Consider the following 23,104-nt stretch of genomic DNA (forward strand, 5'->3'; position numbering starts at 1 on the left):
GGACTGCATCAATGAAGATTCGAACCTGGGTCACGAGATCTTAACGAATGTTTTGCTCAACCCAATGTACAAGCGATTCCAAAGTCAACATATTCTTCAAAGGATATCGTCAAATAGCTAGAGGGAGAAAGACTTTTCATTGAATTTTCAAATGACAATAATGCAAAAAAATACACAGTGTGCCCTCTGGAGGTGATACTGGAGACGCCAGGAGATATCAAGCTGTGTATCACCTCAGGTGAGATCAGAATACCTCACAAACCACACCGGAAGAATACAGTGGGTGTCGGTTTTCCACTTAGAAATTAGATTCGACTCGCAGAATAATTTGGCACTGTGCAACCTGCATAATTATTAAAGCTCTAGACATAGATGGTTCTACCGTTAGAACCTGTAGAGCTAGTTGCTTTTTGCATAAAATGCCATGAAGCGGTCTTATTTTTCCATGTACGAAGCACAACTGACACTGGGCTAGATAAGCGCATCACGATGATTTGGGGCTTGTGCGGTTCGGGGTTATGCAGCATGGCAGTATCATGCACTTGCCTCAGTGCAGGCGTCTCCGGGTTTCATAGGTGCCTGCGCCTACAAAGGTCTCGAGACGTGTCAACACAGGTGTAGGTCCAACACACTTTACAACAGAGAAGTAGCGTAGTTCCTGCCTATCACTTGGACAAGAGTGTCCAAACTGTGTTTAAAGGAATACCACTACGCCTTAGTCCGAAAGCGAGACATTTAGCAGAAACCTGACACTAGAGTAATGTGGGCCGCTTAGCAAATTTACTTTGTGCAGAAAGTTTCCATCACCAGCACCATGGTTACCGTTCAAATTTGGAACTTAATTGTCTCGGGTATGAAAGGGTCAAAAAGTGTGACATCCACGTTGCACCCGACTGACTTGTGTAATTTGACATGAACTATCTTTGAAATGACTCGAAACTGTGTTTTGCAGGTAATTTTCACTCTTGGAAATTATGAAATGTGCTCTGAACTTACGAAAATCATGTGTCAGATGTGACAGGAACACGAAATAAAATGCACCCCAATCTTTTAGGATGACCCCAGCGAGAATTGCCCAGCAGTATTGGTATGACGACTATGTATCCTTGATGAAGCCAACTAGAGACAGTCTTCAATGTGAGGATATTGACAGGGAGACCTTTTCCAAATAAAGGCATAGATCAAATTGACCGGTTTTCGCCTCTGTGGCTCGACAGGCGTCGACTTCCAGATGAAAACCTTGGAGATCGACGACAAGGTGACGTCACTGCAGCTGTGGGACACGGCCGGCCAGGAGCGCTTCCGCAGCATCGCCAAGTCCTATTTCCGACGTGCAGATGGTGTCCTGCTACTCTACGACTGCACCTACGAGAGGTCCTTCATCAATGTCAGGGACTGGATAGAGGCGATCGAGGTAAATCACACTTTTCGTTTTATTAAAAAATTCCTTACTCTCAGACACGACAAAATGGAAGAATTAGTAAGAAGTAATTTGTTCACGGAATTGTATTGCTATTTTGTCCACAGGACGGCGCCCAGAAGCCGATTCCAGTCATGATTTGCGCCAACAAGGTAGATGCGCGCTCTTCGGCCCAGGCCGAGGGCATCAGGTGTGTGCGCATGGAAGACGGGCAGAGGCTTGCCAGGGTAAGTCGTCGCTAATTCCTCCCTGGGGAGGCCGATCATCCCCTTAGGAAAAAGGTCTTACCAGTGACGTCATAGTTAGTCATAAAGATGAAGGAAATGTTTGCCGTCGCTTCAGGAACTATAGTACGCTACAGGACAGTAAAAGAGTAGTGCCAACTTCAGACTTTGGAGCCAAAATGGCTGTTCATTGCGTGTGCAGACAGCATGCAGCTATTGTGTGGTAATTGTCCAGTTGCACTGACGCATAATCCACCGTTTTGGTTCCAATCATTTGGATGCTTATGTCGCAACTCTCTCAATAAACAGCTTTGGCACCATGCACAAAATTGCTACCCGCACTTTCTGGCCAACCTGTTAAAGCGCCCTCAGTAGACGTGAGCGGCATAAGAAGCAAGCTCAACCATGCAGACCAAGTAAGACAGACTAAGCCTACCTTGTACTTTTAATTTCACTCGTTTTGACAGTCGTTCAGTGCGCTGTTCATCGAGTGCAGCGCCAAGGACGGGACCAACATCGAGGAGGCTGTCGCGGATCTCACGAGGTAAGAACTCAATCCCAGCGGTCCTTGCGCATCAAGACAGTAGGCCTGTACACGCATGCGCCCCCTGAAAGCAACGCGTTAACAAAACATGACCTGCATGTGCCAGTACATATCGTGTGCAGGTAAACAAATGTCACATGGCTTGGTGATAGATAAGCCTAATCATTCTTACTTCCCAAAGATGAAAGTTGAACTAGTTCCAAAGGAGACATTTGTCAACTTCCAATACTGAGGGGACCAAACTCGTCTATCCACCCGAACTAAACCATGCTATATTTTTTTTAACCATTCCACGATAAATATCCAGTTGCTGTTAAATTTTTCAAGTGAGGGACGGAAAACATAACCGGTATAATATTGCCTATCATGCTTGCGCAAGGCATGCAATGAGAGGCTTTGAGACGCTGGTGGCAGCAGACATACTGGTCCTGAGTCACGGTATTGCGCGTGCTCAGAACTGCACGCATACTCAGAACAAGTCACGCATGCTCAGAACTGCTACAAACGGTCGGTATGTTTGCTGCCACCGAGCGTCTCAAAGCTTCCCATTGGTCACCGGCCACACTTTTGTGAACGTAGGAGTCAACACGTCATTTCTTGCTCATGGTATACACATAGAGCTACAACCCATGGTATACACGAGGCACTCCAGGCGCCCTCTATCGGTCCCTCTCTCTTTCTCTTGACAACTTGCAGGAAGCTGCAGCAGAGGGAGGACCAGGAGGTCAGCCAAAGCGGCCTGAGCTTGGAGAAAGACGCCCAGAAGAAGAGCGACTCCAAATGCTGCATGTAGCTAGGCAACCAGATTTCCCAGGATTCCCCGGGCGCCACACAAGATCCGTCTGGGCTGTAAATTTGTAATTTATGTATTTTTTTTAATCCCACATTTATTTTGAATTTTTCCGTTAATTGAAACGTTTTTACTGCCATTACTTCCGTTAATTGACCGTGCACTGTTTTCACTTTGTCTGAATTTTAGAAAAAAAAAACAAAACAAAATTGTATTTTACTGCACATTTTAAAATGGCGTATTCATTGATAAGAGCCTTGTGGATTTGTCTGCAGAACGATCAATTATGCTTCATTTTAAATTATTGAGTATTTAAAGATAAGATCAGCAAAACGCCACGATTTTGGCTAGCATGAGTGAGATATCAACACATTACTGACTGTTGGGACGAGCAGAGGACCTCTAAAGACAAGGCAATGTATGCAATTTCCAACCAGATTCACTTTGCTTGAGACTTCTTTCCCACTGTGTACGTGTATTTGTAAATACAATAAATAATTTTAAGTAAACTGTTATTTATTTTCCGTTCTTTAGGCCTGGTGTAAATACTCGACTCATTCGCAAGCCATTATTTTTGTAACGATAGTTATTATCAAGTCTGTACAGTTTCGAATGGAATATGTACATATCAGGGTGTGGAGTTTAGGTCTTCGTTGTAAAAAAAAATAATAATAATTTTCTCCCGGTCGGCATCGTTTGTGGTTTTCCATCTTATTTTGAATTAAACTTTGTTTTTTTGATGTACAAGCTTAGAGTTCTATTTTGAGGGTTTCACCTAACTTCAAAATTGTGCGATATCACTTAAGTTGGAAGTTTATTGGAAAAGAAGTCGTTTTGTACTTTTGAAGAGAACTGTTACCTCAGAATTTACCCACGTCTTCTAATTTGTAGAAATATTTTAAATGTATTCCAGACTCTTCCCAAATACTTCCTTTTTTCAAAGTTTTACTTGTGTTCGTTTGGCATTCATTGCCGTGCCTTAATTATCCACATTCTGTCTTCCAACTCGAACATGAAAGGTGCTTTTGACAACGGTCCCGTGTCAGTTGGGTCTTCCAACGTGATTCACCATCAAGCAGTTCTTGAAAGTGTCCTTTGTTGTTCTAGTGTTATTTTAGTTACCAACGTCTCCATGTTTTGGTTTTTGTCATACTTTTTTTTTCATTAATGCCGCCTTTCCTGTATCCCGTTTGGACTTACTGTAGACTTGGATTAATCAAACCATTTCGGCTGATCTTTGAATTTCCTCCCGAGCCTCTGTACATTATTACTTTAAGTAATGGCTGTTGTTGCTAGCCTTTTCAGTGATGGGAAACTTTGAAACGCTTGGTGGCGACAAACATACCCGTCCTTTTTATTAGTTCTGAGCATGCGTGCGTTATTTTGAGCATGCGTGCATAGTGCTGAGCACGCGCAATACCTTGAAAAAAGACCGGCATGCCTGCTGTCACCGGCGTCTCAAATTCTCGCATCCTTATGCGGAAAGATAATCGTGATGTTATAGTTATGTATTCCTTTGGCTGAATTTCAGAAATCCCGCTTGCATAATGAGTGAGAGGAGACATCAGTACTGTGTCAGCAGAGTTAAATGTAGCGCCAAGTGTTTAAAGTTCACTCAACCTTTCTTTCACGAATCTAGTTAGACAGCTTGATTGTAAATAGTGCACCGTGCAATACATAATTGTAATGATTAGCAAAAATCTTACAAATTTTGGCAATTGCGGGCTGCGGTAATATGGGGTTACGGGAATAATTATTCAGTGCTCGGGTCGCACTTAGTCTATTCCTTTCGGTGACTTTTATTAAAATGACCGAGTTCGGTATTCCAAAAAGGCAAGGTGTTTCGGGAACAAAGCGCGCGCGAGTTGCTGTATGGCTGCGCTGATATGACGAACAGTCACTCGTACGCGCTGCTGTTTTCCAGAATGACCTCGGACGCGTGTCGTTTGGGGCATGCGCTGTTGGAATACCGAACTGCCTCATTACTGTTGTTATTAAAAGATCGATCGATCACACTGTATCTTCTCAGTTTAACATAAACATCGTCAACAGGCTGCGACACTGTTCTTCCCTTCAAAGAGAGGTTAGCAGGGAATTTAGGGCATGCCCTCTTTACAGCCATCCCAACCATCGCTAAAAATTGGTTTAGATTTAGTGCAGATTCACCTTCACCTTTCAGCTTTTATAGTAGATGAAGCTGTAGACGGTACATTTATTTGCCCTCCTTTGTTCCCATAAAGGTTTCTTTTGTGCAATCAGAAATTAAAGACTAGTTCAGTGAGTAAAGAGATAACTCTGTTTTGCTTCTTGTTAATTGGTGTCCTGTTTGCAGTGGCTCTTGTCTGCACGATGGCTTGGAGGCCGAGTGATGTTCCCGCAGGTTGGACCAAGACAGATGCAGTCTTTTCCTTGTTGTCTGTACTTGCACATACATGTACATTAACGTTTAACGACATATGCATCCTGAGAGATTTCAATAAACACGAATTCATGTGTTCCATTTGCAGCCGTTTTAAACACAATACAATCTTCGCTGATCAAAACCAGTTTTATTGCTTTATAAATGATGCGTGCAAGACCCCCAGAACCCAGTAATTCTGGTCCACTCGAATCATGAATACTGAACAAAGATAAACCGAACTTACATAAATCCTGCTCTGACCAATCAAAACTGTTACACGAACAGAAAATCATTAAAGCCTTTTCTCTCCTGTAATTAACGTGACACTTCCCTGTTTATACAGGTTAAATCCATCGATAAATTGGGGTAGTCTGAGGTTTGGATCAATAGCGCAGGTTTCGAGTAAAAACACTAATTTTATTTCCCAAGTTCAGTGATTCCGTACTTATCATCCATGATTTATTCTCACTGATTAAAAACATCTTGGCCATCAAAGGCCAAATTGACTGCTTCGTCTTTGTAATAATGAATGACACATTAGAAAACAATGAAAAGTCATTGTACATGTGCATACCACACTTCAGACTGAACGAACGCACTAATCTTCTAATACCAACGGTTAATTAAGTTTGTTTTAATTTAATTAAGCGTTTCAGTTCACAGGTGTCTGATTTCCATGGTAGCCAATTATCTTCGGGTGAGCGAAACTGCCGTGGTTGTCACTCCGTAAAATAGATTTTTCTTCTTCAAGGTAGGACGGCTTGCGAGCTGCGTGGCTACCAGAGACTGTACAAGGAGACTTTGGCCATATGCACCTAACTGCCCTCACGTCAGATGCGTTCGCGGAGCCGAGTTAGGAAGGTTGATCGTGAATATTCTTCAGTCTGAGCTCCAGCCTGTCGAAATCTGCAGCTGAGTCTATTCTTGCAGAGCTGGTTCCGTGTCTTCGCTCATTGGATACACGTGGGGGACAATTCAAGCTGACAATAGAGAATTAGCCGTATCTCTGGAAGCCTGGGTCAGACTTGATCAGAGCTGCGGGAATCGGCACTCTACTGGTTTCTATATAGACGAGAATTATGAAGGCTTTGCGCTTGCCACTGGTCGTCTTGGTCCACTGCGTGGTAGCCGTAGCTCAGGGCTCGTCTGTCATGACGGATGCAAGCCATGCATCACTTATGATCACTGACTTCACAGGGGGTAATACATCTCTTTGATGCTGTTAGGTATTTTGTTCCAATACGCTGTAGGCCTAAGTTTTCGTACACAATGTAATGTGTCCATGGTACGGTAGCTGTGCCGATCACGAGTCATCCAGCTGCAGTCAACCAGCATTTCGCTCAAACTCGCCGCAACATTTGCACACTTTACCGGTTCACAAAGCCTTGTTCGAGGCGTCCAACGGCAGTGCGCGTTGACTGGTGACTGGTGACGGCAGCCGTCTCAGCTCAGCCCGAGATTACAGTACACTATCGTCAAACTACTTGACCAAAGCTAGGTTGACAGCCAGAAAAATCGGAAAGGTGTCCTAATGGTATATGTAACAGGAAAACATATATTTATATGATTTCATACGTATCTCTTTCCTTTTTGTTTGACCTACAGATGCCGCCAAGATCGACGGTTTCCATTTGAGCAATCACACACTTCGCACGCTGGACAGGGTGCCCAGCCTCGCTGTCTGCGGGGAGAAGTGTGCTCTCCTCGGCGAGTGCCGCTCCCTAAACTACCACCATGCGGGGGGAATCTGCGAGCTGAACAGGGCTACTCGGACCGAATTCCCAGGGGATTTCGTTGAGGATGCCAGCAGCAAGGGAGTAGTCTATCTTGGCCGTGCCTCACCGATTATTACCGAGGTAAATTCGTAGTTCATGAGGTAACATTCTTGCACGTAGATGTTGACTTTTGCTTGCAGCTGACCCTATTCACTCCCTTATTTGAATGAAAAAAATTAGAGATTTTGAATTTCTTTTGTGTAATTTTCGTGACAGATAAAGCGACCAACAACTTGCCTGTGCTGCGGCAACGCGTGCCAGCATGGCGCCTATTGCTTGCCGAGTGAGGTACCGCATGGATACAAGTGTGTCTGCACCAGCGGCTGGACGGGAGACTACTGCCAGAACGCAATAGGTAATTGAACTGACTTTTTTCCCACAGAGTTTCATCACAAGGACCTATGGTAGAATGAATGTCGTTTGTATAACGAAACAAACGTTTTCACAGTACAGGAAGACTGTCTTTAATTCTTACAAATGGGTCATTAGGGAAACATTTTGTGGTAAATTTTTCGACCTTAGGGAGACATCGGTAACTAGGGAGACATTTCAATGTCCCCCTAATGCCCCATCTACCAGAAGGAGGCCGATGTTTTTGTCCAAATCTTGAAAACATATGAAGTTTGGTTCAGATCAGATTCGGGAATATTTAATTATGAGAATATTTAATTATGAGACAGTAAAATTTGTGTACGTTCTTATGGGAATGTCTGCCAAGTGACCTATTTTCGGTAATAATAATATTCACTATAATCAGTTCCAATCAGTCAGTTCACATTCACATAGGTTCACATTAGGGCTTCAATTACACCCACGTCATCTAAACAAGAGTCTGTCGTGCCCATGACACCACAAGTTACTTCTTGCTGTCACAAAACTTACAATTATCACATGAGAACATGACAGACATAAAACCTCACTTAAACCGTTTACAGATAATGAACCACATATTTTAGATTATTTATCTATTTAAGTGTTAACTGACATCAATTTGCAATGAACTTTTAATTCTTTGCACATGTCTATACGCTGTCGATAAAGGCCAAAATTTAATGAATTGTTATTTGGTTGTTATTTGTTTCCTTTGAAAGACAACTGCGCATGACTCAAATTTGAAGTGACGTCACATAATATCAACCCTAGTGTGCAATATACAAGTGCCATACTAGTAAAGCTTCATCTGGAAAAATCTAAAGGCTCTACATGACTACTATACCCCAGTTCTATCTTCAATAAGGCCCTTACCCATCAACTGCAAAAACTGGGGTGTCAAGTTTAACACCCCAGTGTCATCAAAGGACAACACCAACACTTTTCACTGGTGTTAAAATGTTGGTGTTATTTGGTGTTGCTTTCAACGCCCTCCACACTTTAATTATATTGGTGTGGTCATTTGATAACACCAAAATGTGCTGATTGTAACACCAGAGTTTTTACAAGGACTTTTTTCCGTAGTGGCTTATTGATATTACTGATATAAAGGAATGATGGGTAAATGGCTTCATTACAAAATCAGCTGACATCACACAAACATCAACCTCAGTTGCTAAGATACTTAGTTGCTACATTGGTCAAATTTAATCTAGAAAATCGACATAAAAGGAATCAACAGAACAGTACTACAAATAATGCAATTGCCCCTTCCTCGCCATCCTTCCTTATTTTTCTCATAATTGGCTGACATGGCATGTTCCAGTAAATCGATGATAATTAAGCTGCTTTACTACACTGTGCGCAGCAAAATCAGTCAAGATTATGATGTCACATACCATCGATTTCAGTATCAAACATACAAGCTGTTACTGCATTGGTAATCTCTGGAAAATCAAAGGAAGAAATTTTACACAAAACAAAATAAATCTAAATAATGCACCACACTTCTACACATTCCAATTCTGTACCTTCGTACGACCCTTTAAATATGCATCTTATTTATATTGACTGACATTTCATTCGAATGAATTGATGATAATGAAATTGCTGTGTTTATATGATGTATACAGCAAAATGGTCTGATTGGTCCGACTGGAGTCCGTGCTCGACGTCATGTGGCCAGGGCAGGCGGAACAGATCTAGGGAGTGCGCAGGCTCAGTACATACCCCAGACTCCTGCATCGGAGACACTGTTGAATATAGAGACTGTTGGAACCAGGCGTCTTGTGCAGGTACGTGCTATCATCAGCTGCATCCGAACCTGTTGCCTACATGCTTGGTTTCGGTCTCCATTCAACATGGGCGATTCACGACACCAGTAGTGCGCATCTATGATTATGCAACGCATTGACCAATCACAAGACGCGAAATCTGTCCACCCTTCCCAATGCGCATTGAGTCGACAGGTTTAGCACACTGTGATTGGCCAAGGCCTTGCAAACTCTTGGATGCGCATGCAGTATTGTGCAACACCGTATTGAAAACAACCAAACAACTGCCGACAATAAACTTAGCCGTAACCCCAGAAGCCAGCAACGGACACGGCTTAAACGCACGTGTTAGTGGATTGCAGTCTTATTGCAATTTCAAGAGGTCTTTACCGACTCCCTCTTCCTCTTATTAACTTTCTGAACTGTTTATTGATATTAAAATAGTCGGATTTTTTGAGGAATATCTTTAATAGTCCACTCGCAGCACTGATGTTTCCACTTACAGTTTTCTGTTTTATGGAAATGCGTTATGATATGAAACTCTTACTGATTAAGCAAGGTATTCCTAAGGCTAACACCTCAGCAACAGGGTCTTAAAATTATTCTAAAACCCATTCGTTACAACACACTTAACTCCAAAGGGACGTCAGTTTTCATACACGGATGAAAGGTATAAAATTTGCACAAATGGTTCAATATGGTGTAGACAGTTTACCTCTGAAGGGATGAAGGGATGGATCCACCCCTCTTGACATGCTCCATGGTCACAGTTCAGTTTGTTTCATGCACCGAACCTAAAAGAGATCCTGGTAACGTCTTGCGGCCAGTTTGACATCAATTTTGTACACATAGGATAAGTTCATGAATTGTTTCTCTAAGACCTTTTTTGAACTTTTCTGTTTACGTGCTCAATGTAGCTGGAGTGAAAAACGCGTGGCCATGAACTTTGCATGGCTATAACATCAAAACACTAAACTCTGTTGTGCTGACAATAAGTGTTTTACATGCATGCAAGGTTGCAGGGAAGATCAAAAGTAGGACGGCCGAGTTCTTAACGAAGGGGCACGGCTGTTTTAGGGTTAAGGTATTGCCAGTTAAGCTCAGAGCTACAAGTAGAAATGCCTCCCTGTCACACCCTTTTCAAGATCTTGACGGACCGCTCGTCAGCTACCACCAGATCCCCGCACGGAGCGAATGTCAATTCAAAGGGAAGCAAAAGATGTGTAGTCGTGCGCCCAATGAGAACGCCTTCAGGCGAATAATGACAAATCGATTCAGAAACGATAACGTAAATGTCACCAGCATCGTCACAACAAACACCAGACGGATCTCGAGGTTCACCGTCAAGTGTAGTGTGGATGCTGAATAGTTCATCTCCTGAGTAGGTAATGCAAGTCAGCGAAAATCCCAGGGAATTGATAAAGATCAAGCGATTCTCAACGCCGACCGCCAAACTTAGACCAACCTTGTCATGTGAGATGGTTGTAATCAAAGACCCATCCAGGTTGTGGAGAGTTATGAGCCCTCTACCGGGATGTGCTATCACAATCCGATTTTCCCTGTCCACGGCGATATCACCGATACCATAACCTGCACAGCCTTCTTCGTCTTCCTGTATAGGAAGGAACTGGTGAGCTAATTCCATATTGGAGTCGAGCACTTTCACGTGTTTCCATCAGTCACCAGAAGCATGTCGTTGCAGGTCACAGCAATAACCTAGGGTTTTCGTAGTTTTGTTATCAACAGTTGTCTCATGTGTGCACTCCCGACCATCCGAGGTGAAAATCATAATTTCCATGATTTCTGTGTCTATTATGACGACATCACCGTTGCTTAGACAAGCAACGTCCGAAGCGAACTCAAACTTACCAAACACGTCCAACGCTTTCCACTCCTCCTGCTCGAGTACCTCACCGATGTCTGAAACGCTCACAATATTGTGGCATTCCAGAGTGATGAAGGAAAGGTCATGCTGTGCTTGTTCCAGTTGGAGTGCCTCTTGGAATTGTAAATTCGTCAGCTTGCTGCATCAGGTCTCTACTTGTTGAGCTTCCTTCAATTTGTCACAGTTGCGGTTTTCGACTTCCTCAAATTTCCTCTTGCTGTTTTCTCCTAGTTGTTCCACTTTTGCTATGAGCAGGCGAGATTTATTTTTTGATCCTTGTGATCCGTTGCTGTTCTTCAAAGGTGTTGTCCGTACAAACCGTTGGTGAGCGTCTCATAGAAAAAAACCAATTGCGTAAAACAGAACATATTCCGGCTTTAAATTTTGACAAAAAGAAAACGAACCTCCCATTCCCCCCAAAGGTTACAGTCCGTCCCTCGATCCCCTTCCTGAGTACAGGTCTTTGGTAGAGGTCACATGATACTGAAGCACCACAAATATTTTAATCCAGTCTGCTGGTAGCAAAATTTGATTTGAGAAATTTGCTGCTTAAACTACGCTCAGGAGGTTATTCCAAACAGTGACAAATAAATTTCACATTGAAACATTAATTTACTCTCTTTGGTGATAAAAAAAATCGTGTCAAACGAAGTTTACCTCTGATTTGGTCGGTGAAAAGACACAACCGCGAAACCTATCTATAATCTTTCAAATTTCAGACCACAGTGCTGTGACCACAATTATGAAATTATCAAACCTGATCAAGCTCACACCTGCTGATAGATCCGGACAGAGTTCATGTCAACTACCACTAGATCTCCGCTGGGAGAAAATGTCAAACCGCCCGGGAAGTTAAGTCCGTAAGTCACCTGCCCGACGAAAACGCCTTCACCTGTGTAATGAAGGACTCTACTAACTCTAGTTGCCATGGTATCAACAACGACGTAGATATCACCAGCTTCATCGCAGCACACGCCTAAAGGCCGCGCAGGTTCCCCGTCAAATAAGGTGCTAATAGTGAATATTTCTTTTCCTGCGTAGGTCGTGCAAATCAATACATTCTCGTCGTAGTTTGTGAAGATAAGCCGTTCCTGAACGCCAACAGCTAAATCCCAATCAACCAGGTGATGCTCGATGATTGAAATCAAGGACCCATCCAGGTTGTGGAGAGATATCAACTTTCTGCCATAGTCTGCTACAGCAATGCGATTCTCCTTGTCCACGGCGATACCGCCAAGGTCGCTCTCAGCATAACCTTCCGTATCTTCCTGTGCCGGTGAAAACTGCCGAACGAATTCAAGACTGGAGTCGAACACTTTCACGTGTTTTCCATCACACACCAGAAGCAGGTCATCGGAGGTCGTAGCAATGCCCTGGGGTTTTTCTAATTCTCTGCGACTTACAATTGTTATATACTCACCAGTTGAATTAAAAATCATTACCTGTTCCTTCTTTGTGTCTGTTGCTGAAATGTCGCCACTACTCAGAAAAGCAACGTCTGCAACACAATGCATTTCTCCATCTTCCCATTCTTCTCTTCCAAACTCCAAATTCAGTTGCCATTTCTCCTCTGGAAGTATTTCACCGATATCTAACTTCTTCACGACATCATGGCATTTGACCCCGATGAATGAAAGGTCATGCTTTACCTCTCCAAGCTCGAGTCCTTTTTGGAATTGTAAGTTGTGCATCACCTTGGGTTTTAGGTCTAAAAGCTCAAAGTCGTCAGCTTGCTGCATCAGGTCGTTGACTGTCGCTACGATTTGCTCAGCTCGGTTGATCTGGTCACGGTTGCTTTTCTGATCCCCCTCAAACTTCTTGTCTCGTTGTTCTTTGATTTGTCTTACTTTATCTCTTAGTAAGCGGGATTTGTTTTTAATCTTGGCAATTTCTTCTTCCTCTTTGGCGGTAATGTCTCTACAAGCTCGGTCGGCCATGATTCCCAACCTGTTTCTTGCATGTTGGAATGAGTCGTCAGCAGTTCTGAATTCCTCTTTGCTTTGTTCCCATTGCTCCAGAATTTTATCGACATCTTCACGAAAAGACCGAATTGCATCAGCAACATCCCTGTATTCATGCTCTGCTGTTCGATGGTCTAATGCAGCACATTTTCCACAAGCCAACGTCTGGCATGTCTCGCAGTAGAAGCACAGTTCCTGGTTCTTGTGTTTGGTACATAGCGGAGCTGCATCTTTTCTGAGGTCTGCTGGAGTAATCTCTGGCCACATTTGTCCTAGTTGTCTGACGATCCTGTGGTTTTTCATGGATTTCAAGCGTTCATGGGCTTCTTGACATTTTATGCAGATGACTTTATTGCAGTCTACACACCGAGAGACGGCTTCTAGACCCTCATCACATTCCTCACAAGTAAGACGATCTCCAGACGCCTTTCCAAGAAGTCGTTCTTGCTTGTTGATTTCATCGACGAGGGAACTCAGGAAAAAGCAGGTGGACAGATCTTGTAATCCAGTGTCTGGTACTGCAGTTTCCTGTCTGCAAACGGGGCAAGTGATATGGTCTGCCTTGTCTTGCTGTCTGCCGGTGAGTTCTTCCAGGCAGTTCAGGCAGAAGCTGTGCAGACAATCCAGTATCTTGGGATCGGTGTAACGACAACAACAAATCGGGCATTCCAGGTGCCCTCGGCTGATTGTACCCAGCACGGATTTGACTGAAGCTACGGCCATTGTTTTGAAGAAATCTGCAAGAATAAATGAATAAACTAATGGTGGTCAGACCTCTTTAGCAAGAGGTAAGGTTCTGATAAGAAACGGCGAGTGTATATTAAACGTTTCGACTATGCACTGTTGCCAGTGCACTCTGGTCGTCCTCTTAGAAGCAATCTGTCTAACTGATGTCACCGCAAACTCTCTCCTTAAATTAGTATATTCACTATCACCACGGAAAGCTTCACAAGTCATATCACAAAATGAATAGGACCTCTTTACCACTTCTGTATGGTCTGAGTACTTAAAGTTTCTGTGCAATTTAACCTATCCATGTGTCAAAACTGCCCACTTTTGTCTTTAGAACAAGCCGAGTGGCATGCTGCTTAATCTACGTGTATACCAATTCCAACTGAATCGCCGCTGTTGGCATGATAGCCACAATCATTGCTGCACAGCTCGCTGGGTATCCCTGGAATAACTGATATATGAGTCCACGTAATGGGATAAAAAATAATCCAGTGGACCCTATAAGAGATCATGAAGATTCTAAATTTTCAAGATCGAGGATGAAAGCCTGCTAGAAACATAGAGTACGATATTTTACCTCAGAGCACAATACGAGCGATTCACAATAGTGGTTGGTCAATCACGATGCGTGACATCAGTCGACCCAATGCGCGTTTGGAAAAGGTCGACAGATTTTGCCCGTCGTGATTAGCCGACGGGCTGCAAACTCTTGGAGGCGTATACTATTGTTAATCGCCTGTATATATGCCGGGAGGGATGGGTCGTTGGCCCAGATTAATAGTTTTTTGTCGATTTGCTTGGAAATTCTGGAGACGCATTTGTTCATGCGTGAAGCCCTATTTTTTATGACAGTCATTTGTCCTACACAAATTTGCAAGAATTTTTTAGGTTGACAAGCTTAGTTTGAATTGAAGTTGCAGAGTACTGACTGTGTGTTTGCCAATTACATTACAAAACACGAACGGACCAAGTTTGGCAGTATGTGTGACAGCAACAAAGGTCATGTCAGTGACGGTTTTCGTGGGAGTCAAAAATAACAAAATTCATTTCCTACATGTGTCCACGTCGCAGATCGCATAATAGAATGTATAGTGGGCCAAAGTTCCGTCGCCGCGAATCGAATTCAACGAATTGTGATTTCGTCCAAATAAAAACTCACCTCAACAGTAGAACTGAATTTTGGCTGAGTCAAAGTACAAATGTAGTATGCCGGGATTGTAGCTTGTAACGTTAATTGGAGAACGTGTTGACATTTTGTGGTAAGTCTAAGCACTGCACAGGGATGGTTTCTCACAACCGGAAAAACCAAGCGTCTATTTTTAGAGCACATACATGTGACAGTAGACTTGTTCCCGGTCGTTCCACTGTCGGTCCAACTAGTGAGTCCAGTTTTCAAGTTTTCTTTGAGGAAGTGAGTTATTCTTCGCACCACACACGAATTAGAAACACGCATTCCTAAACTGACGGCAAAATAATGGTAACTTCACCGATGCTGTCAAGACAGTAGTTTTCTAACGCGTGACGGGGGGGGGGAGGCTCCCCGTTCATTCATTTTGTGCAGTGTAGGCCTAGAACCAACCAAGGTTGCAATGAGCATACCTCGCACTTCTATCTGGATTATTGCATGAGTCATTTGTATAATATTCTTTGGGATATCCTCAAAACTGAGAAAATGGAGGTTTAATTTTTTTAAATTACAAACACGCAGAGACGCGCCAACGATAGACGACGACGTAGCTCTAGAAGCCGTTTCAAACACGGCCAAAACGCCCGTGTCTGTGATAAGTGGATTTGAGCCACCACCTGGCTGCTTTTGTGATCTTCTTGGCTGAAGCTATTTATTTGATATGCTATCGATTACCACCCCTACGATGTTTCATGTATCGGGACTGTTCATAAACCTGTAAGCTCTACATACAGCTTTGAAACAGATGTTCATTTCAATTTCAGGAAGTCAATTTTTACCTGGATTCGGCACTGATTTTAAACGAGCTAGGAATATCTTCACCGTATTAGCACTAAAATTCCCCATGATAGTTTTCCTTTTGCGGCAAGTCTCATAAATTGTTATTCGGCCCGTTGGCGTTCACTTAACACCTACTCTTACTCATACCCGGAAATGGCTCGATTTTTTCAGCTTAAAACTTCAAAGATATAAGGTCCATGGTTCAAGGCCCATTAAAAAAAATGCATCGCCTGCCTGACGCGTGGGAACGATATTGTCCCCTGCGTCGGAATCGATCTCGAATCCAGCGTATATAATCCAGTCATTACGGCATATACTTGCATGCAGAGGGTGTAAACAAACATAGGGTCAAGTGTGTTGTGTGGAACACCGAGTTCCTGCCAACTTATCCTGAGGTCTGTAAACTACTATCTACTAAATCAACCCTACTTCACTCAGTGTACATAAGACATCTGAAAGCAAACTGGGCAAATGTTTCGCTTGCTGTCTAACATGCAAAAAATCTCCAAAGGCCGATAAACAATGAGTTGTTTAAGCATGATTTAATCATAATGCTAAACACCAATAAACAATTAACAAAGTGAAATTAATTCAAAATCGATACAATCAGATCTCTGGACGAACGTGCCTTCAATCTGAACTTAATCAGAGAAGGGTCCAATGATGAAAGAAAGCGATCACAAAATATAATTCAAAGATAATTACCCCTCCACCAAAATAATAATCTCCACCAAAGTCTCTCATCCCTAGCATTCTCTTTCAACCGTCTCACAAAATTACTTTGAATATTCACATTGCATGAAAGATTAAGCTAAAAATCATTTATTTAATCAATAATCATCTGATTGAAAATGGGCACATACATTACTAATCAACTGTTGCATTCAACAGAAATGTTCACCCCCCAGTCGAATCCAACGTTTAAGTTTTATTCCATTGAAAACTTCATGAATATAACACACTGTACAACAAAAGTCATAAAAAGACAACACAGCAGTTCATATGCCGCAACTTACTTTCTAATTATTACGCTAAGAACACCTATAAAGGGGAGAGAAATCATGAACCATGCCAATTAAAGTTGAATATCTGATTATTCGAGAATATTTACATTGAAGAGAGAACTGACATTTGATCGCGCAGATTTACTTCTTCTGAGAGAAAAAAAACGTCATTATGTCTTCATTCCGTGCCGTTATGGAGGAGTCCATGGAGATCACGGACACAAAGTAATGTGTAGTCATTTTTTGGGGTCATGTTTGCATGAATGCCAAACAAAAGCTTCAGCTACAGAGCAGGGACGAATAATTCTGGAAGAACTTTCTATTATTTTCCCAACCAGTACACAGTCCGTCCCTTAATATGCCTTAATATCCTTGTGATCCGTTGCTGTTCTTCAAAGGTGTTGTCCGTACAAACCGTTGGTGAGCGTCTCATGGAAAAAAACCAATTGCGTAAAACAGAACATATTCCGGCTTTAAATTTTGACAAAAAGAAAACGAACCTCCCATTCCCCCCAAAGGTTACAGTCCGTCCCTCGATCCCCTTCCTGAGTACAGGTCTTTGGTAGAGGTCACATGATACTGAAGCACCACAAATATTTTAATCCAGTCTGCTGGTAGCAAAATTTGATTTGAGAAATTTGCTGCTTAAACTACGCTCAGGAGGTTATTCCAAACAGTGACAAATAAATTTCACATTGAAACATTAATTTACTCTCTTTGGTGATAAAAAAAATCGTGTCAAACGAAGTTTACCTCTGATTTGGTCGGTGAAAAGACACAACCGCGAAACCTATCTATAATCTTTCAAATTTCAGACCACAGTGCTGTGACCACAATTATGAAATTATCAAACCTGATCAAGCTCACACCTGCTGATAGATCCGGACAGAGTTCATGTCAACTACCACTAGATCTCCGCTGGGAGAAAATGTCAAACCGCCCGGGAAGTTAAGTCCGTAAGTCACCTGCCCGACGAAAACGCCTTCACCTGTGTAATGAAGGACTCTACTAACTCTAGTTGCCATGGTATCAACAACGACGTAGATATCACCAGCTTCATCGCAGCACACGCCTAAAGGCCGCGCAGGTTCCCCGTCAAATAAGGTGCTAATAGTGAATATTTCTTTTCCTGCGTAGGTCGTGCAAATCAATACATTCTCGTCGTAGTTTGTGAAGATAAGCCGTTCCTGAACGCCAACAGCTAAATCCCAATCAACCAGGTGATGCTCGATGATTGAAATCAAGGACCCATCCAGGTTGTGGAGAGATATCAACTTTCTGCCATAGTCTGCTACAGCAATGCGATTCTCCTTGTCCACGGCGATACCGCCAAGGTCGCTCTCAGCATAACCTTCCGTATCTTCCTGTGCCGGTGAAAACTGCCGAACGAATTCAAGACTGGAGTCGAACACTTTCACGTGTTTTCCATCACACACCAGAAGCAAGTCATCGGAGGTCGTAGCAATGCCCTGGGGTTTTTCTAATTCTCTGCGACTTACAATTGTTATATACTCACCAGTTGAATTAAAAATCATTACCTGTTCCTTCTTTGTGTCTGTTGCTGAAATGTCGCCACTACTCAGAAAAGCAACGTCTGCAACACAATGCATTTCTCCATCTTCCCATTCTTCTCTTCCAAACTCCAAATTCAGTTGCCATTTCTCCTCTGGAAGTATTTCACCGATATCTAACTTCTTCACGACATCATGGCATTTGACCCCGATGAATGAAAGGTCATGCTTTACCTCTCCAAGCTCGAGTCCTTTTTGGAATTGTAAGTTGTGCATCACCTTGGGTTTTAGGTCTAAAAGCTCAAAGTCGTCAGCTTGCTCCATCAGGTCGTTGACTGTCGCTACGATTTGCTCAGCTCGGTTGATCTGGTCACGGTTGCTTTTCTGATCCCCCTCAAACTTCTTGTCTCGTTGTTCTTTGATTTGTCTTACTTTATCTCTTAGTAAGCGGGATTTGTTTTTAATCTTGGCAATTTCTTCTTCCTCTTTGGCGGTAATGTCTCTACAAGCTCGGTCGGCCATGATTCCCAACCTGTTTCTTGCATGTTGGAATGAGTCGTCAGCAGTTCTGAATTCCTCTTTGCTTTGTTCCCATTGCTCCAGAATTTTATCGACATCTTCACGAAAAGACCGAATTGCATCAGCAACATCCCTGTATTCATGCTCTGCTGTTCGATGGTCTAATGCAGCACATTTTCCACAAGCCAACGTCTGGCATGTCTCGCAGTAGAAGCACAGTTCCTGGTTCTTGTGTTTGGTACATAGCGGAGCTGCATCTTTTCTGAGGTCTGCTGGAGTAATCTCTGGCCACATTTGTCCTAGTTGTCTGACGATCCTGTGGTTTTTCATGGATTTCAAGCGTTCATGGGCTTCTTGACATTTTATGCAGATGACTTTATTGCAGTCTACACACCGAGAGACGGCTTCTAGACCCTCATCACATTCCTCACAAGTAAGACGATCTCCAGACGCCTTTCCAAGAAGTCGTTCTTGCTTGTTGATTTCATCGACGAGGGAACTCAGGAAAAAGCAGGTGGACAGATCTTGTAATCCGGTGTCTGGTACTGCAGTTTCCTGTCTGCAAACGGGGCAAGTGATATGGTCTGCCTTGTCTTGCTGTCTGCCGGTGAGTTCTTCCAGGCAGTTCAGGCAGAAGCTGTGCAGACAATCCAGTATCTTGGGATCGGTGTAACGACAACAACAAATCGGGCATTCCAGGTGCCCTCGGCTGATTGTACCCAGCACGGATTTGACTGAAGCTACGGCCATTGTTTTGAAGAAATCTGCAAGAATAAATGAATAAACTAATGGTGGTCAGACCTCTTTAGCAAGAGGTAAGGTTCTGATAAGAAACGGCGAGTGTATATTAAACGTTTCGACTATGCACTGTTGCCAGTGCACTCTGGTCGTCCTCTTAGAAGCAATCTGTCTAACTGATGTCACCGCAAACTCTCTCCTTAAATTAGTATATTCACTATCACCACGGAAAGCTTCACAAGTCATATCACAAAATGAATAGGACCTCTTTACCACTTCTGTATGGTCTGAGTACTTAAAGTTTCTGTGCAATTTAACCTATCCATGTGTCAAAACTGCCCACTTTTGTCTTTAGAACAAGCCGAGTGGCATGCTGCTTAATCTACGTGTATACCAATTCCAACTGAATCGCCGCTGTTGGCATGATAGCCACAATCATTGCTGCACAGCTCGCTGGGTATCCCTGAAATAACTGATATATGAGTCCACGTAATGGGATAAAAAATAATCCAGTGGACCCTATAAGAGATCAGGAAGATTCTAAATTTTCAAGATCGAGGATGAAAGCCCACTAGAAACATAGAGTACGATATTTTACCTCAGAGCACAATACGAGCGATGCACAATAGTGGTCAATCACGATGCGCGACCTTAGTCGACCCAATGCGCGTTTGGAAAGGTCGACAGATTTTGCCCGTCGTGATTAGCCAACGGGCTGCAAACTCTTGGAGGCGTATACTATTGTTAATCGCCTGTATATATGCCGGGAGAGATGGGTCATTGGCCCAAATTAATAGTTTTTTCGTCGATTTGCCTGAAAATTCTGGAGACGCATTTGTTCATGCGTGAAGCCCTATTTTTATGACAGTCATTTGTCCTACACAAATTTGCAAGAATCTTTTAGGTTGACAAGCTTAGTTTGAATTGAAGTTGCAGAGCACTGACTGTGTGTTTGCCAATTACATTACAAAACACGAACGGACCAAGTTTGGCAGTATGTGTGACACCAACAAAGGTCATGTCAGTGACGGCCTTCGTGGGAGTCAAAAATAACAAAATTCATTTCCTACATGTGTCCACGTCGCAGATCGCATAATAGAATGTATATAGTGGGCGAATGTGGACCAAAGTTCCGTCGCCGCGAATCGAATTCAACAAACTGTGATTTCGTCCAAATAAAAACTCACCTCAACAGTGGAACTGAATTTTGGCCGAGTCAAAGTACAAATGTAGTATGCCGGGATTGTAGCTTGTAACGTTATTTGGCGAACGTGTTGACATTTTGTGGTAAGTCTATAGCATTGCACAGGGACGGTTTCTCATTACCGGAAAAACCCAGCGTCTATTTTTAGAGCACATACATGTGACAGTTGACTTGTTCCCGGTCGTTTCACTGTCGGTCCAACTAGTGAGTCCAGTTTTCAAGTTTTCTTTGAGGAAGTGAGTTATTCCTTGCACCACACACGAATTAGAAACATGCATTCCTAAACTGATGGCAAAATATTGGTAACTTCACCGATGCTGTCAAGACCGTAGTTTTCTAACGCGTGGCGGGGGGGGGAGGCTCCCCGTTCATTCACTTGGTGCAGTGTAGGCCTATTAAATACTGTGGACGCATTGACAACCTACTTGTGTGCATTAAAAATAAACCATCGGTTATACTTTTGTGCACGGTGTGTATTCTGATATTTTCCCTTCAGTATCTGGTGGGATGGGGTTGAAACAAGCACATCAACAAAGAAATTACACTTCAAAACCAGTTACCTTTAACACCCCTGGTGTTATTAGAGGACCATGTGAGCGCTTTTCTTCGTGTTAAACATTTTGGTGTTATTTCAACACTGTTGGTGTCACTGTTAACATATTATACTACTTGTAGGTATGTAAAGTAACCCAGCGACGTGAAGTAACGCCATTTGCTGTGGTCAAATTAAAAGTGTTGTTTTTTTAACAATAACAGGGTTTTTTAGTGCAACAATCGTGTATACCAAATTAAAGACAAAAGCTTATTCTTTCACTCATTAGAATGGTCTGCATGGACAGACGCCGGATCGTGCTCGGCTGCGTGCTCGTGTGGTTACGGCACCGTGAATCGCGTCAGGACCTGCCGCGACAATCGCACTGATTGCCCGGGGCCCAACAGCGAAACGGCCCAATGCAAAAGTGTTTCTTGCGGAGGTAAGATTGTATGCTAAAGATGTCTCTGTAATACTAGAGGGAATGAAAGAAAGGTCTAATAATGTGTTAGGGAAGCGAAGTTTATAATGACACTCACAAGTTGCAAAATATCCTTGAAATCGGAATGTGTGTAGGTTACTGATGTCTGCCTTGAGCAGAAGCACCCCCGTAGCGACCGGACCGTAACGCATATTTCATAGTTGTTTGTGAACCAGCGAAGTACAGTCCCCACCAAATGAACGTCTGTTCTTAGAAAAATTGCGCCCTCTCTTGGCCACTATTAAATGCATAATTAGTATCTTTTTCAAACATGCTAACCAAGTCAATAACATTCCGTTATACGGTCGATTCATAACAATGCCCTTCTAAGAGTTTCCAAACGCACATTAGGTTGGCAGATTTCCCACACTGTGATTGGTTAACGTGTTGCAAACTGTAGGAGACGCAGTATTCTGAATCACCCGCATTATCTTTAAATCAAGACGTGACATGCTCGAGTGTGGGCTTTGCTTTGGACAAGTCTGGTTTTGTTTAGTTCAGAATCAATTTACTGAAAACAATGTTCTAGTAAATCTTATAGCATGGCTTGAAATCTAAGCCCCGCCCCTCCGGAGTGTATATTAATTTTATCATGTTAGGCCTGACAATAGCAAGATTAAACAATCGTTTGTCCTGAATCATGGGTGAATAGTGATTTGGTCTTCTGTGCTAGGCTACGGCCTCTATCATTATTTGAAGTTCGGTTTCCGATACACTCTCCTTTACTTCGATTAGCACCATGGAGATTGGTGGGCGGGTCCCGTCCCGGGGAGGGGCGACTGGAAGTCTACAGCACCGTCCTCGATCTCTGGGGAACGGTGTGCAGCGACGGCTGGGAACGTTGGGACACTGACGTGGCCTGCAGGACCCTGGGATATGAGCCTCCTCCGGCATACCTGGAGCCTGGCTTCGGTAAGCCTGGTTTATTTTTAGCTTAGGAATGACCTTTGCCTGAGGGTTTTACTGAGCAAGCCAGGCAGAGGACTTGATCAGGTACACCCAGCAAGATATGGGACGGAGGGGTACGCCCCTACATGTCCAATCCATATACACGCTCTAAACTATTGTTACCTAACACATCCCCTTAGATGTCTCTAAAGAAGTCCTGAGATGACCAACACAAAGGTGTGGGGGTGCTCTCCGTCCCATATCTTGCTTCATATGTGATCAGGGGAAGTCTCCATCTTGCTGCCGTGGATCGAGAATCAGTTGAATTCGTGACACGATTGAGTAACTGTCTGGTTTCGGAGAGAAAGGAAATCCATAATACGGA

At 43.1% G+C, this 23,104-nt stretch overlaps 4 protein-coding genes across 12 annotated transcripts in view; 2 read left to right on the plus strand and 2 right to left on the minus strand.

The window, feature by feature from the left end:
- Positions 1 to 5,271, plus strand: part of LOC110984009 (ras and EF-hand domain-containing protein-like) — a 47,072-nt gene extending 41,801 nt beyond the window's left edge. For 5 of the 6 annotated variants that reach the window (XM_022243779.2, XM_022243781.2, XM_022243778.2 and 2 more), the window contains 4 exons: positions 1,218 to 1,414; positions 1,528 to 1,647; positions 2,112 to 2,188; positions 2,885 to 5,271. In XM_022243779.2, coding sequence (XP_022099471.1) covers positions 1,218 to 1,414; positions 1,528 to 1,647; positions 2,112 to 2,188; positions 2,885 to 2,981 — 491 coding nt within the window. In that variant the 3' untranslated portion in view covers positions 2,982 to 5,271. Of the gene's footprint in view, positions 1 to 178; positions 1,183 to 1,217; positions 1,415 to 1,527; positions 1,648 to 2,111; positions 2,189 to 2,884 lie in introns of those variants that run through there. The other variant, XM_087131113.1, reaches the window with a different exon arrangement.
- A 489-nt stretch (positions 5,272 to 5,760) lies between these two features.
- Positions 5,761 to 23,104, plus strand: part of LOC110984046 (uncharacterized) — a 32,757-nt gene continuing 15,413 nt past the window's right edge. The window contains exons 1-6 of the mRNA XM_087131116.1: positions 5,761 to 6,579; positions 6,985 to 7,235; positions 7,371 to 7,509; positions 9,158 to 9,319; positions 21,640 to 21,792; positions 22,567 to 22,743. Of these exons, the coding sequence (XP_086987242.1) occupies positions 6,459 to 6,579; positions 6,985 to 7,235; positions 7,371 to 7,509; positions 9,158 to 9,319; positions 21,640 to 21,792; positions 22,567 to 22,743 (1,003 nt within the window). The 5' untranslated portion in view covers positions 5,761 to 6,458. The remainder of the gene's footprint in view (positions 6,580 to 6,984; positions 7,236 to 7,370; positions 7,510 to 9,157; positions 9,320 to 21,639; positions 21,793 to 22,566; positions 22,744 to 23,104) is intronic.
- Positions 7,590 to 15,188, minus strand: LOC110990916 (uncharacterized). 2 transcript variants are annotated; one of them, XM_087131117.1, is made up of 3 exons: positions 15,036 to 15,188; positions 11,957 to 13,881; positions 7,590 to 11,515 (listed from the first exon to the last, which is right to left on the minus strand). In XM_087131117.1, exons 2-3 carry the CDS (start codon positions 13,865 to 13,867, stop codon positions 11,480 to 11,482), a joined length of 1,947 nt encoding a protein of 648 aa, XP_086987243.1. In that variant the 5' UTR covers positions 13,868 to 13,881; positions 15,036 to 15,188; the 3' UTR covers positions 7,590 to 11,479. The 2 variants fall into 2 exon arrangements, with proteins under 2 accessions (XP_086987243.1, XP_086987245.1); XM_087131119.1 differs by having other exon boundaries at positions 7,590 to 13,881.
- Positions 16,370 to 22,571, minus strand: LOC110984031 (uncharacterized). 3 transcript variants are annotated; one of them, XM_087131114.1, is made up of 2 exons: positions 21,890 to 22,571; positions 16,370 to 19,640 (listed from the first exon to the last, which is right to left on the minus strand). In XM_087131114.1, exons 1-2 carry the CDS (start codon positions 21,981 to 21,983, stop codon positions 17,710 to 17,712), a joined length of 2,025 nt encoding a protein of 674 aa, XP_086987240.1. In that variant the 5' UTR covers positions 21,984 to 22,571; the 3' UTR covers positions 16,370 to 17,709. The 3 variants fall into 3 exon arrangements, with proteins under 3 accessions (XP_086987240.1, XP_022099510.2, XP_086987241.1); XM_022243818.2 differs by lacking the exon at positions 21,890 to 22,571 and adding an exon at positions 20,802 to 21,088; XM_087131115.1 differs by lacking the exon at positions 21,890 to 22,571 and adding an exon at positions 20,685 to 20,759.

This window comes from Acanthaster planci, linkage group LG21, assembly GCF_054643075.1.
Source record: "Acanthaster planci isolate LZ-2023a linkage group LG21, COTS_SCS, whole genome shotgun sequence".
NCBI lineage: Eukaryota > Metazoa > Echinodermata > Asteroidea > Valvatida > Acanthasteridae > Acanthaster > Acanthaster planci.

Coding starts and splice junctions, on each gene's coding strand:
- LOC110990916 (XM_087131117.1), bottom strand. CDS start 13,867: ATGGCCGTAGCTTCAGTCAAATCCGTGCTGGGTACAATCAGCCGAGGG. Junction 11,516..11,956: donor CTGTCCGGATCTATCAGCAG/GTGTGAGCTTGA, acceptor TTTTTCTATGAG/ACGCTCACCAACGGTTTGTA.
- LOC110984031 (XM_087131114.1), bottom strand. CDS start 21,983: ATGCGTTACGGTCCGGTCGCTACGGGGGTGCTTCTGCTCAAGGCAGAC. Junction 19,641..21,889: donor TCAAGGATATTTTGCAACTT/GTGAGTGTCATT, acceptor TTATTCTTGCAG/ATTTCTTCAAAACAATGGCC.